This window comes from Physeter macrocephalus, chromosome 21 (genome assembly GCF_002837175.3).
Source record: "Physeter macrocephalus isolate SW-GA chromosome 21, ASM283717v5, whole genome shotgun sequence".
In the NCBI taxonomy this organism is placed as follows: Eukaryota; Metazoa; Chordata; class Mammalia; order Artiodactyla; family Physeteridae; genus Physeter; species Physeter macrocephalus.
Window position 1 is genome coordinate 47,956,935 of NC_041234.1, and position 15,631 is coordinate 47,972,565.

General features: G+C 40.7%; 1 protein-coding gene across 2 annotated transcripts in view; it reads left to right on the top strand.

The window, feature by feature from the left end:
* Positions 1–15,631, top strand: part of LOC102994964 (chromosome-associated kinesin KIF4A) — a 129,938-nt gene that overhangs the window by 39,805 nt on the left and 74,502 nt on the right. For both annotated transcript variants that reach the window (XM_024116551.2, XM_024116552.3), the window contains exons 3-5: positions 4,597–4,713; positions 5,350–5,525; positions 11,973–12,034. In XM_024116551.2, coding sequence (XP_023972319.1) covers positions 4,597–4,713; positions 5,350–5,525; positions 11,973–12,034 — 355 coding nt within the window. The remainder of the gene's footprint in view (positions 1–4,596; positions 4,714–5,349; positions 5,526–11,972; positions 12,035–15,631) is intronic.

Below are 15,631 nucleotides of genomic sequence, written 5' to 3' on the forward strand. Positions count from 1 at the left end.
GACCGGGGCATGAACCCGTGTCCCCTGCATCGGCAGGTGGATTCTCAACCACTGAGCCACCAGGGAAGCCCCTGCAGGCACTTTAGATTGAGGCTCCTCCATCTTGCTGAGTCAGTTATTGCTTCTCTACCTGTGCTCTAAAAACACATTGAAACCTCTTGTCTACGGATATTTCCTCTCCTGTGCTCTGTGATCTTATGGGTTGTTACTTTTTAAATTCCTTTTAGTGGCATCTTAGGGGGGAAAGAAACGCTGGTGGTCAGTCTCCTGTGTTTGAACAGAATTTCCTCTAATGCCCTCTGTGTTCTTTTTGTATATAATTTTATTTGTTACATTGGTTCCTATGAAGCTATATCAATTTTTTATTGGAATAATATGTGCCTAGATAATTACAATTTTATTTTTTGAAAGCCTTTCATACTTTTCCCCTTTTAGACTTTCTGTACCAGAAACTTAACTATCTTTTTTCCTGAATTTTAGAGATACATTTTCTTACCTTTCTTAGCATACTGATGTCTGACCATGCACCTCGGTCCCCTACAAACAGATTCTCATCATTTTACTTACATAATCAGTTCTTCCATGTGTGTCAACTTGAAGGCCAACTTCAAGATACTGCCATTTCCTTCTTCACTTGCAGTATCTTTTTGGTGAAGAAATTGTCATCAGAGTAGATAAGGAATTTTTTGGGTGCTCTGCTTTCACTGTCATGTAACTTAGCAAATATCCAGATTATCTAAGTTCCTCTATCCTATTAATAATAACTTACATGTAGGTAGCACTTTATAGATCACATTTGATTTTTATCATAGCCTCATGAGGTAAGGTATGTGTTACACCTGTTTTATGGATAAAGGAAAGTTTTAGTGGCTTGTCCAAGGTCACACACATTGATAAGTGGGAGAGGCAGAGTTTGAACTAAGATTCTATCTCCCAGTCAAGTTCCTTTCCACTCTATCCCCTCTTAGTAGTTACTCCTGTACGTCTTGTGATCTAGTGCAGTAATAGATCATTCCCCTTCTAGCTAGGCAGACCATATCTATACTATCACATTACTTCTGTTTTTCACCCTAATCTTCTTGGCTGTGCTACCTGCCTTAGGCTCATACATATTTTCTTCACATATAGAGCAGGATTTCTCAGCTGTGGCACTATTGACATTTTGGGTCAAACAATATTGGGGGGCAGGGACTGTCCAGGGCATTGTAGGGTGTTTAGTGGTATCCTTGCCCTCTACCCACTAGATGCCAGTAGCACTCCCCCTGACCTCACAGGTTGTGACAACCAAAATGTCTCCAGATATTGCCAAATGTCCTGCAGGAAGCAAAATTGTCCCCAGTTGAGAGCTGCTGCATATAGAGCTGCTTCGTTTCTCTTCTGCCTCGTTTTTCTCTCCTGTTACCAATATACCCTTTTATTCTAGTTGTGAAACCAATTATAACGTGCCTCCATGATACTTGTGAAGTTCTAGTCCCTTTTTAAAGTTAAAATCTCTACTTTTTTATTTATTTGTTGCCCTAGTGAACAAATACCCGAAGCTGTTAAGTAGTATTCTTGATCCTCTCCTCACTTGGTCTGTTCTCAGTCTTTTAGAGAGAAGAGGAACTTCTGGTCTTATAATTTTATCTGGGCATTTTCTCCATAGCCATCCTTGATTAGAACTTTTAAGTCTCTGCAGACATGTTCTTACCAGTCTTTATGATATATAATCTCCAACCATGTCAAGAATTTTCTCTTAAAAACAGGAAAATCAAATGCTGTTTTGTGATGATTTCTTTCCAAAGAGACATTTGTCTATTCCAAAACTCCAACTCTCATTTGAAGGAAAAAAAAATCTGCCTTTTTATCCTTAAGTCTGTGTTTCTTGCTTAGATCTCAGTAGCCATAATTTCTTCTCAGGGCTCATCTGGACATTTATTGTTGTTCCTGTGGAACTATAGATGGACATTTTGCTCAGCAGATTTGAAAAACCTCAGCAGTCTCTCCTTCACATCCTAGATGGGATATGGGCCAATAAGATGGCACAATGTTCTGTTTGGCTAAAAGGGGGAAAGAAGAGAAAGGAGTGAACTAATATGAGGATTAGTACAGGCATTGGTGAGGTTTGATCAATCTCAGCAGGATCTCCTTCACATCCTGAATGGGATAAGTGGCCCTGAAAAATGGTACCCCTTCCAACTTGCAATAAAGGGAAAAGAAAGAGATAGTTGCTTGAGGGAATTGTTTTTGCTTTAGGTTGGGGAGATTTGAGCATGTGTATAGACTGAAAAGAAGTAATTTGTGAAGGAAAAATAAATTGAAGATCTAAGAGGGAGGGGGAAGATTGAGGGATCCAGGGTCCCTGAGAAAATGGAGGGAATAGAAACACTGGCAGAGGCTGAAGGGAAAATAAAGGTAGTTATTTCCTCCTCTGAAACAAGGAGAAGGACAAAGGAATCAGTAACAGCAAAGGAAAGACTGTGAAGTGAGGAGAGGGAAGGTTAGGGAGCCCTTGTGAATAATTGATCACCATAATGTATTTGTTGAAGTCATCTACTAATAGAGTGAAGGTAGATTTCCAGTCTTGGAAATGATGAGTGTTTAGAATAGGTGCTGTGGTGAAGGAAGAATGAAGAAGAGAAGATTGTCTATTGACCAAGGGTTCAGCCAAGGTCAGATAGCGTGTTTTATAATGGATGGATCCAGTCCATTTCGTTATGTGACTTTCAGAAACTTACACACACGCGTGCACGTGCACACACACACACACACACACACACTCACACACACAGTTGCTTAACCTAGGCCTGGGAATTGACATGGTGGTAATGGCAGAAGGTCATGGATCTAGTGAGCGCTTGGGAAAACATAACTGAAATGATTGACCGCAGGAAATAGGTAGTTTAAGGCCCAGTCTACTACTCTACTGGGAATATTAGAAAGTGTCAGTAGGGACTTCCCTGGCAGTCCAATGGTTAAGACTCCGCACTTCCACTTCAGGGAGCGTGGGTTCGATCCCTGGTCGGGAAATTCAGATCCCACATGCTACGTGGTGCAGCTGAAAAAAGAAAGAAGGTGTCAGTAAATTTGTAGCCACAATAAGGGTGAAGAACAGGATCCACGAAAGAAATGGAAGGATAGTAGTAGGATGCAGAGAGGAATTTTGGAGTTCAGGATCTTGTAGATATAATTGTTTCAGGTTATAGGCAATCCAAAGTACGGCTGAATAAGTAAAGTAGTACAGCACTAACAATAATGATGCCATTTGTATATCATTTAACTTTGTTTTGTATAAAGTGTCTTATTAACTCCCCACCACAACCTAACAAGGTGGGTAGATTTGCCTCATTTTATAGAGGAACTTACCCAAAATCACATAGCTAATCAGTGACAGAGTCAGGATTAGAACCTAGGTCTATCTGACACCATTGCCCATGCACTTAACCATTATACTACATAGACTTTCCATGATAAACATAACCATGGGAGGGTCAGGGGCTTTCAAGGGACCTCAGAGATTATTACAATGTTTAAAAAGTAAACCTTGGAATTTAAGAAGTGGAAAAGAACCTTGACTCTAAAGCAATAAGAGGAAAGGTATTTCATTGTGGTGTAATAGAAAGAGCATAAGATTTGACTGCAATCCTGAGATGGAATCTCAGGCCTACCACTTACCCGCTAGTGGTACCACTTGACCTTAGACAAGTCATTTAACCTTTGAGCTAGTTCTGTCATCAATAAACTGAAAATGATAGTTAAAATAATGATAATAATAAAAAATAGCTTTTAATGTAATTTCACAGCATTAATTTAAGCATTAAGTGTGATAATGTATATTAAAAGTGTGATAATATATATAACCACTTGTAAATAACTATACAAGTGGTTATTGTCATGATGATCGTTATCTGTCTCTCTGCTTTGTTTCCATGGGAAAGGGCAAGAAGTGCCAACAGTCTCAATTGTACATTCACCTTTGTCCTTTGAACTTTGCTTAACTGGAAGACCAACTGTTTGAAAGAGGAAGAGAGGAAAGAAAGTAAAATATCAGAGTGGATATCACCAACTTCTACCAGCATTATGTTTATTCCCATTTCTACCCATACCACCTAGGAAAAATATGGCCTGTTTCCCAAAGAGCATAAGAATATCTGATAAGAACACTAAAGATTTTTTTTTTTTTTGCGGTACGCGGGCCCCTCACTGCTGCGGCCCCTCCCGCTGCGGAGCACAGGCTCCGGACGCGCAGGCCCAGCGGCCATGGCTTACGGGCCCAGCCGCTCCGCGGCATGTGGGATCCTCCCAGACCGGGGCACGAACCCGCGTCCCCTGCATCGGCAGGCGGACTCCCAACCACTGCGGCACCAGGGAAGCCCCTAAAGATTTTTAAATACTGTTGTTTTTCATTTCTATGAAGCTTTCTGTTTGGAAAAAAAAAAAAAGAGGCACTCTCAGAAAGGTGAACAAGATTAAGAGGTTTCTTTAAGATTGCTGACTTAATATTTCTATAGGGTCTTTATTTCTTATCTCTTTCTCAGGATAGGTATATGTTAGATGTTACCCAGGTAACATGGGTATACGTTACCAAGCAATTTAAATTTTGTTTCCTGCTATTAGGTATTAATATTAACCGAGGCCTCCTATGCTTGGGAAATGTAATCAGTGCTCTTGGAGATGACAAAAAGGGTGGCTTTGTGCCCTACAGAGATTCCAAGTTGACTCGACTGCTTCAAGGTAAGCCCAAAGTGCCTCTAAAAATAAGAGAGTAACTCAGAATGATAGTGCTGAGAAAGCAAAGATAGAAAAGGTAGAAAGCCAGATTTTTGGACTATTACATACAGAGCTGTCTAGTTGATAAACAGGAGAGAGACCTGTTGGCAAGCAGGCTTCTAAGGTAATGGAAAAACGTCTTCATATATGGCTTTGAGAGCCAAAAAATCTGTATGTAGCATGTCAACTGTACTTAGTACTTTGTACCTGAAAATGAACTTAGTTATTGCCTTTATTACTGCTGATAAGAAGAATTCCCTAAGAAGTTAAGATCTACCTAGGGGGGACATCCAAAGAAATTTTAATCCTGATAGTGACTCCTAAATTACTTGGCCCAGTAAGTTTCTATTGTTTGTTTTAACCTGATTAACTGCTGAAGTCACAGTCTCTCTTAAGAACGAGGACACGTGCAATAGGATCTAAACTATATCATTTTATACAACAAAAATCTTAATGTTTTTATATTGACACAATAGGAAACTTGTAGATACTTAAGAATTTTTTTCTTAAAGCTCTGAGATTGAAGTCACCAACCCAACCGGACAGTTTTGCTTGCATCCTACTTGTTTGATTTCATTTCCTTCCCTTGTTCTTTTTCAGATTCTCTAGGAGGTAACAGCCACACTCTTATGATAGCCTGTGTGAGTCCTGCTGACTCCAATCTAGAGGAAACATTAAATACTCTTCGCTATGCTGACAGAGCAAGAAAAATCAAGAACAAACCTGTTGTTAATATTGATCCCCAGAGAGCTGAACTTAATCATCTGAAGCAACAGGTAGAAGGAACTTGACATTTGATGGGAAAAATTACAAGTGTGTGGAATGATAGAGCTCCTATTTCTCAGCTTCTTCTCTACCAGAAGTTTAGAGATGTTGGTTAAACATTATGTTAGTTTGGGGAAATCTTAAAGTAACTCCTATTAACAGGTTTTGGTCATATTTAAGATTAGGGAGTGGCACTGGAGATTTCACTGATAAAGAAGTGAGCAGTGAGAGATGAGGCAAGAGAGGTAGGCAGGAGTCAGATCCCGAAGGTCCTTATATGACTTGTTAAAGGATTTGGAATTCAACCTGAAAGCTGTAGGGGGCCACTGAAAGATTTAATTAAGAGGGTAACGTGTTGAAATGAGATTACTCTAGCAAGTATATAGAAAGTGGATTAGAGGTGGGCATGACTAGAAGTAAGAAAATAAATTAGGGTATTATAATAACTCAGGTGAGAACTATGGCCTGAACCAAAGACAGTAGCGATAGAGATGAAGAAAGGGGGACAAATTAGAAACAAAAATCAAAGAGGTAGAATGTATAGGGCTTACAAATGTGGTGACACATGTGACGTGGAAGGGTAGGTAGGGAGAATCAAAGTTGATTCCCAGGTTTCTTGCTTGGACAAATGAATAAATGGTACTAATAATCATTGAGTCAGGGAATATAGGAGGAAAAACAGGATCAGGTAGGGAAATGAAAATGATGAAATTCAGTTTTGGGCATTTTTAATTTGAAGGGCTTGTGGGACATCTAAGTAGAGTTATTCAAACATGGCTGGGTATGTGGGTTTAATGTAGAGAGGTCTGAACTGAAGATACACATTTGAGAGTGATCAGCATTTAGATGGTATCTGAAGTTATGGAGTGGATGAGATCAAAGAGTGCCTGGCACGTTAAAGGCACTTCCTCAATATTTGCTGAATGAGCAAATGGACAAGAAGAGAGAAGAAGCCTAGACAGAACTCAGGGTTAACAGCAGCATTTAAGAAAGGGGGAAAGGAGTAGAAGACAAGAGAGATGAGGAAGGAGCAAACAGGCAGGAAGAAAATCAGTGGTTCATGGAAGACAAGAGAAGAAAGTTTCAAGGAGGGCTACTGAAAGTATACATTTATAAAGAAGTGTAAAGTAAGATAAGGGTTGAAAAGTGTCCATTGATTTTTTTTTTTAAATCAACAAGGAGGCTATTGATGACTGCAGTGAGAAGAGGGTCAGGGGAATGATAGGAGCAGATTGCTATGGGATGGACAGTGAATGCTAGATAAGGAAGTGGAGGAAGTTGTTAGGCTCTTCTTTCAAGAAGGCAAGATGAAAGAAGACAATAGCTGGTAGTCAAGGGTCAAGGGATGTAAATCTGTTTGTTTTTAAAATATGGAAGAGACTTGAACATGTGAAAGAACCAGTTGGGAGAGACTAAAACTGAGATTAGGGATGTGTTGATAAGGGGTCATCTCTTAGTTGAGATCCTGAGCACAAATAAAGAGGGCTTTGCTTTAGACAGTAGAGGGGATACTTGCCCCCAAGACTAGAAGAAAAGAGGTTAGGATAGGAAGAATACAGTGACACTAATTTAGCGGAAGTAGAAGGGAAATTGAGCAATTTTCAGCCTGACAATCTTTATCTTCTCAGTGAAGTAGGAGGCAAGGTCATCTTCTAAGAGCAAGCAAGCAGATGATGATAGGGTAGAAGGACTGAGGTAACCACAGAAGGCTTAAAATCACGGAAATGGAAGAAGTAGCTGACTAGGAACATGAATTTGTGGTGTATCAGTATGACTGTGCAGCAGCTCAGTAGCTCTGGCAGAGGAGCTGAGAGGGCAGGTGGTTGGGTTGACCCCTTTGCGGGGGGGTCAGGTTTTCTTGGTGTAGCACTCTTCCCATTGGGAATCTAGTGTTTCCCAACTGTCTAGTTTTCACTCCGTCTCTGGCCTTCCTCCTCAGTGATAATAATTACCATTCATTCAATCTGTTGTCCTCCTTCCCCTTATCCTCCTTTATTTCCTTCCCTCCTAGGGTTCACTATAGAAAATATAAGTAATTTACCTGTTCACAGAATCATCTCAATTGTAAAATACCTTATTCAGTCCTGCTCCTCTATTTTCTTTCATGTGTATTCCTATTGCCAAAAATGCTCTTTTTCCTGGTCATTTATTTGTTCATCCATTCCAACAATAAATATTTATTTGAACACTGTTATGTGCCAGCTACTGTGCTGGGATACATTGTTAATCAAAGCAGACACAGTTTCTGCATTCATGGAATTTATTGCCTAGTGGGGGAGACAAACATTAAACACACAATCATACCAACATATCATTATAAACTGGGATAGTGTGCTATAGGGCACTGTGAAAGTATGGAACAGAATCTTCTGTTAAATATCTAATCTGAGAAGGCTTCCCTGAAGTAGCTACATTTGAGCTGAGATCTGAGGGACTGAGTAGGAATCATCTATGCAGAAAAGAAAGAACGGGATTCCAGGAAGAAGAAATAGCATGTGTAGCAAAGTATGATGGGAAACAGCATTGACACTGCAGCCAGGCTGCCTGGGTTCAAATCCTGGCTCTATACCTCACTAGCTATTTACCCGGGGCAAGTTCTCTGTGCCTCAGTTTCCCTATCTGTAAAATGGAAATAATAATAGTACCTGCTTCATAGGGTTTTTGTGAGGGTTAAATGAGTTAATACCTGTAAAGCACTTAGAACAGTGCCAGGCATATAGCATGTCTGCAAAGATCTTGAGTTAGGAATACAGTGCATTTGAAGAACTCAGAATGCCAGTGTGGCTAGAGTGGAGAGAGCAAGGAAAGGGTGTTCCAGTCTGAGATTAGAGAAGAAGCAGAGGCCTGATCAAGGCCTCATGTACTATGTTAAAAATGATTTTAAGCAAGGTGGCAACATTGATCATTTCCACTTTTTAAAAATGGTATGGCTGCTGTGTGGAAATGGATTATAGTGGAGCAAAAGTAGACTCATAGAGACCACTTTAAGAAGTTACTGCAGTGGTCCAGAGAGAGAAATGGTGGCTTAGAAAGTGATAGAAGTGACCAGTGGATTAGATAAGGGGTTGAGGGTATGACACCCAGCTTTCTGGCATGTGAAACTGCATATTCACTGACCTAGAGTATACTGGAGAAGGACCAGGTTTGGGATAGCAGACAACTAGGCAGAAATATTAAGTAGATATTTGAATATAAAGGTTCTAAATTCAAAAAAAAAAAACTAAGGGGATCTAATAATAGTAATACTCAGCTCCCTGGGCTGATTTGAGGATTAAACAGGATATTATGTCTAAACCATCTTGCGTAGTGTCTGGCTCCAGGGGCTAGACTCAGGCCTCAAAGAAGCTCCCTTCTTTTCAGATTTCCTGTCTCACCTTGACATTCATATATGATTATGGTTCAAAAAAAACCCTTTTATATTCATTATTTAATTTTATCATCATAACAAGCCAATGAACACAGCAGATCTCTTCATTCCCATTTTAAGACAGTAGGGTCTAAGAAATGAATATAGGTGGTTCAGGGCAGGCTGATGGAGGAACCAGGTCTCCTGATATCCTGCCCTTGACTTTTCCCACTGTCTCTCCAAGATGGAGCAGTAGTGGCTTATCAAGGAACAGAGAAAGCTCTTCTCCCTGCAGTGGTATAGTAACTCTGATAAGCCTTACTTGCAGGTTGCAAGGGAGAGATAGCTGGATTGGAGGGAACAGTGCCCCCCTATCAGCAATTCCTTCACTGATGGCCAGCAAATCCCCCCTAAGCTTTCTGCCTGAAGCCTCCTTTTCATAAAATGGAGATAAAATACCAGTTTCTCCCTATCAAACAGCTTTGTTCCCTGTAAATGCTTTAGAAATCTATGTGGACCAAATGAAATCACATGTGTAGTCATGCTTTGGAAATAGTGATGTGATAATAAATGTAAAATACTAGTGTTATTGCATTAAAAAAGATCTAAATTGCATTAAAAAAGATCTAAATTCAGAAAGATCTGTGTTTGAGATAAATTTGGGAGTCACCAGTTTATAGATGGTAATTGAAACCATAGTCAGAGATGAGACTTTAAGGAGAGAAAAGAAAGTGAGTGAGCTTTGAGGAACTTTATCATTTAAAGGACAATTGGAGGGCTTCCCTGGTGGCGCAGTGGTTGAGAATCCGCCTGCCGATGCAGGGGACACGGGTTCGTGCCCCGGTCCGGGAAGATCCCACGTGCCGTGGAGCGGCTGGGCCCGTGAGCCATGGCCGCTGAGCCTGCGCGTCCGGAGCCTGTGCTCCGCAGCGGGAGAGGCCACAACAGAAAAAAAAAAAAAAAAAAAAAAAAAAAGGACAATTGGAGCAAAGCTGAACTAAGAGACTTAGAAGATCAGCTTGAAGAATAGAAGGAAAAGCAAGAAAGCGTGGCGTCTGGTAACCCAAATGCTACCAAACAGTCAAATAAAATGAAGACTGAAAAATGCCCATGGGATGTAGTGACATGCCGATCATTGGTGACATTATCAAGAGTTATTTCAGCGGAATGTTGTGGGCACAAATCAGGTTAGAATAGGTTAAAGAGCAAGTGAGAGAAGAGCAAAAGGAAATGGAGGCAGTGGGTGTAGACTATTCTGTCAAACTTTGTGAAGGAGAGAAATTGGGCAAAAGAGATAGGAAGTGGGATTGGGAAAGGTGCTTTTGTTTTGTTTTGTTTTAAGATGGGAGAGACTTGAACATGTTTTATTCTTAGTAGGAAGGAGTCTGTAAAAAGGGAGAAGTCAAAGATATAGAAGAGAGAACGGATAACAAATAGAATAAGATTTTTTTTTAATATTTATTTATTTATTTATATGGCTGCACCGGGTCTTAGTTGCGACACATGAAATATTTTAGTTGTGGCATTCAGGCTTTTAGTTGTGGCATGTGGGATCTAGTTCCCTGACCAGGAATTGAACCTGGACCCCTTGCAATGGGAGCATGGAGTCTTAACCACTGGACCACCAGGGAAGTCCCTAGAATAGGATTTATCAGAAGGCAAGAAGAGTTGGCATCCAAAGCTCAAGCAGAACAGCTCCTCTTTTATCATAAGAGGGAATGGAGAGGTTGATTGCACATTCACTCTGGTTTAAGATCCGTCTCCATGAAGCCTCCTTTGGACTATTTTGGGATTTCATTAATTTGCTTCTTCTCAGAACCCTAAAGTACTTAACTATACTTGATTACTAGCATCTTCTGTCTTGTGTTATTTCTTACTTTCTCAGGCCTTAGTCTTGTCTTCATCAACTAGATTGTAAACTGGATAATAAACCACAAGAGTTTATTCTTGTATCCCCCCCACACTGCATAGCCCAGTGCTAAGTTTGATTTTTAAAATTAATTAATTAAGTTATTTATTTATTTATTTATTGTTGGCTGTGTTGGGTCTTCGTTGCTGCGCGCAGGCTTTCTCTAGTTGCGGTGAGCAGGGGCTACTCTTCGTTGTGGCACACAGGCTTCTCATCACGGTGGCTTCTCTTGTTGCAGAGCATGGGCTCTAGGCGCGCGGGTTTCCGTAGTTGTGGCACGCAGACTCAGTAGTTGTGGCTTGCAGGCTCTCGAGCACAGGCTCAGAAGTTGTGGCGCACGGGCTTAGCTGCTCCGTGGCATGTGGGATCCTCCTGGACCAGGGCTCGAACCCATGGTCCCTGCACTGGCAGGCAGATTCTTAACCACTGCGCCCCCAGGGAAGTCCTTAAGTTGTTTGTTGTTTTTTTTTTTTAAAGTACGTTCTCTGGAACTTCCCTGGTGGTCCAGTGGGTAAGACTCTGCGCTCCCAATGCAGGGGGCCCAGGTTCGATCTCTGGTCAGGGAACTAGATCCTACGTGCATGCGGCAAGTAAGAAGTCGGCGTGCTGCAACTAAACATGACACAGCGAAGATCCCGTGTGCCACAGCTAACACCTGGCACAGCCAAAATAGATAAATAAATATTTTTAAAAATAATAATAATAAAAATAAATTTTAAAAAAATAGATTCTCGGGCTTCCCTGGTGGCGCAGTAGTTGAGATTCCACCTGCTGATGCAGGGGACACAGGTTCGTGCCCCGGTCCGGGAAGATCCCACATGCCGCCGAGCAGCTAGACCCATGAGCCATGGCCACTGAGCCTGTGCGTCCGGAGCCTGTGCTCCGCAACGGGATAGGCCACAACAGTGAGAGGCCGGCCCGCGTACCGCAAAAAAAAAAAAAAAGATTCTCAATAAAAACTCATGAAGATGCTTAGGTAAAAGAGACAACTCATCTTCTAAGTACTAGTTATTCATGTAATGCTGATTGTCCTTTTATCATTGAATCATCAACCATGTTGCTTTCTGTAATACCTAAGATATGCCTTAGATTTCATAGGTATCAAGTAAAATTACCCTACTACTAATCATGGTAATTTTGCTGATAAGGGATAAGTAACTTTTGATTGGTAACTAGCTGACTATTTTTCTTTGCCTTTTCTAGGTACAACAGCTACAGGTCTTGTTGCTGCAAGCCCATGGAGGTACCCTGCCTGGATCTATAAAGTAAGCGTCATAGACAAATTTTAAATGTATATTCTAACAGAGCCTTTTTCTCCTCATGATTGTTTTCCCCTGATATTCTAAAGTTTCTGGTAGCACTTGGTGTCAAGGTAGGGAACTTAACAAACTTGCTATCTATTTAGGACTAGCTAGTTAGCTTTGAGACAACCTGGTAGGATAGAAAGAGCATGGGTTCTGGCCTCAGAAATTTATTAATTGGAATTCTACTATGAGGAAGAGCTGTCTCTCCCCTCCCACCATTTATTTTTTTGATTATGTATTTATAGCCATATAGACTCATGGGTATTTATTTTATTCTACGCATTAACATCCAATACTAGCATTATGTTTTATTGCTTGTTTCATTTGTTGTTTCTGCTTTGTCCACTAGGAGCTCCTTCAGGGTGGCTGTTGTATTCTTTAACATGCTATCAAGTTTTTAAGCATTTCTACCAGAGGTTCCACACCTGTCTTCTATTTTCCCTGCCCCAATTCTGGAATCAACCATATGTCCAAGGAGCCCTGGGTTTTTTTTAATTGGAAAATGGTGTTTAGAAACCAGATCTGGGTGCTAGGTGTGCTCATTGTTACTGAGAAGTCATTACTTCTAGGCCCTCTCAGTGAGTAGAGCTAGGAAATATCTGTATGTATAGTAACCCACGCATATATCTATATTTTTATGTCTATCTAACTGTGTATATATTAAAAACCATGATTTTAGACTGATACCTCTGATTCCAGTCCAACACTACAGGGTTTATTCTAATCCTCCCACTCTCCTTATTTATAACTTCTTTCTCCAGCAGTGAAAAACCAGCTCTCATTATCTGCATTCTATTTACTTACTTGTTCAGTTCTAGTATACACATAAAATAATTTTGGAATTGCTAGCCCATACCCCTGTGAGAAACACTTTTAGGAACTAGATTACAGCATATATGTATAATTTTTTGTCTTTAGGCTTAGAGTATCCAGGCAAGATATTGTTTCCCAGAGTTACTGTTTGTATTCCATTGTGGGTTCCCACTACATCTTGCTTGGTTAGTTTTAACTGTTTGTTTATATTTTGGGTATATGAAGGGTATGTGAAACATTATCATGGTCTAAGAGTCAGAGTTTTACAAAAAGATATACTCAGAGCAGAGAAATGCAAATCAAAACCAAAATGAGATAACACCATACACCTGTCAGGATGGCTACTATCAAAAACAAAAAATAACAAAAAGTAACAAATGTTGGAAAGGATATGAGGAGGATGTGGAGAAATTAGAACCTTTGTGCACTGTTGAAAGGATTGTAAAATGGTGTAACTGCTATGAAAAACAGTATGGAGGTTCCTCAGAAAATTAAAAATAGAACTACCGTATGATCCAGCAATCCCACTTCTGGGTATATATCCAAAAGAATTGAAAACAGGGTCTCAAAGAGATATTTGCATACCCATGTTCATAACAGCACTATTCATAATAGCTAAGAGGGATTTCCCTGGTGGTACACTGGTTACGAATCTGCCTTCCAATGCAGGAGACGTGGGTTCGATCGCTGGTTGGGGAACTAAGATCCCACATGCTGCGGGGCAACGAAGCCCGCACACTCTAGACCCTGCATGCCACAGCTAGAGAGCCCGTGCGCAGTAGCTGCTGAGCCCCCGCACTCTGGAGCCCACACGCCTCAACCAGAGACAAGCCCGCACACCACAACAAAGAGCCCACATGCCGCAACAAAAGATCCCGCATGCCACAACTAAGGCCCGATGCAGCCAAATAAGTAAATAAAGATTTTTTTTAAATAGCTAACAGCTTCCCTGGTGGCACAGTGGTTAAGAATCCACCTGCCAATGCAGGGCACATGGGTTCGTGCCCTGGTCCAGGAAGATCCCACATGCCGTGGAGCAACTAAGCCCATGCGCCACAACTACTGTGCCTGTGCTCTAGAGCCTGCGAGCCACAACTACTGAGCCCGCATGCTGCAACTACTGCAGCCCGTGTGCCTAGAGCCCGTGCTCCACAACAAGAGAAGCCACCACAATGAGAAGCCTGCGCACTGCAATGAAGAGTAGCCCCTGCTCGCTGCAACTAAAGAAAGCCGGCAGGCAGCAATGAAGACCCAACGGAGCCAAAAATAAATAAATAAAAAATAAATTTATTAAAAAAAGAAGAATATAAGAAGGGCTTAAACACCTTCCTATAGTCTATAAAAACTAAATAAATAAGTAAAATAAAACGTAGCTAAGAAGCGGAAGCAATACAGATGTCCATCAGTGGATGAATGGATAAATAAAATGTGGTATATACATACAACAGAATATTATTCAGCCTTAAAAAGGAAGGAAATCCTATCACATGCTACACCATGAATGAAACTTGAGGGCGTTATGTAAGTGAAATAAGCCAGTCACAAAAAGACAAATACTGTATGATTCCACTTATATAAGGAATTTAAAGTACTTGAATTCATAGAAATGGAAACTAGCATGGTGGTTACCAGGGGCTAGGGGAGGGGGAAAAAGGGAGTTGTTATTTAATGGGTATATAATTTGAGTTTTACAAGATGAAAAAGTTCTGGAGATCTATTTCACAGCAATGTAAATATACTTAATGCTACTCAACTGTACACTTAAAAATGGTTAGGATGGTAAGTTTTATGTTATATGTTTTTTACCATAATTTTTTAAATGTAAATTTATTTATTTATTTATTTTTTCCTGCATTGGGTCTTCACTGCTGCATGCGGGCTTTCTCTAGTTGCAGCAAGCGGGGGCTACTCTTCATTGCGTTGCGGTGGCTTCTCTTGTTGTGGAGCATGGGCTCTAGGTGCATGGGCTTCAGTAGTTGTGGCATACGGGCTCAGTAGTTGTGGCGCACGGGCTTAGTTCCTCCATGGCATGTGGGAATCTTCCCAGACCAGGGATCAAACCCATGTCCCCTGCATTGACAGGCGGATTCTTAACCACTCCGCCAACAGGGAAGTCCCCACAATTTTTAAGAAAGAAAAAACCTACAAGAGAACTAAAAGAAAATATAGGCAAAGTTCTGTGTGCACATAGGTGAAGGTAAAGAGCATTCTATGAATAAAAGCAGTGGCAGAAAACTAAAATAATAGACTGGGGGGTGTGGAGAGTTGTCGTATACTGGGTATGGAATTTCAGTTTTACAAGGTGAAAAACGTTTGGAGATCCATTGGACAACAATGTGAATATACTTAACACTGTTGAACTGTACACTTAAAATTTACTGGTTAAGATGGTAAATTTTATGTTATGCTTTTTACCACAATATTTTTTTAATTTTATTGTATTTTTTTTAAACAGCAGGTTCTTATTAGTCATTAATTTTATACACATCAATGTATACTTGTCAATCCCAGTCGCCCAATTCAGCACACCACCATACCCACCCCACCGCGGTTTTCCCCCCTTGGTGTCCATACGTCTGTTCTCCACATCTGCATCTCTATTTCTGCCTTGCAAACTGGTTCATCTGTACCATTTTTCTAGATTCCACATATATGCGTTAATATGTTTCTCCACCCCCTTTCCGGCATTTGTTGTTTGTAGATATTCTGATAATGCCCATTCTAACTGGTGTGAGGTGATACCTC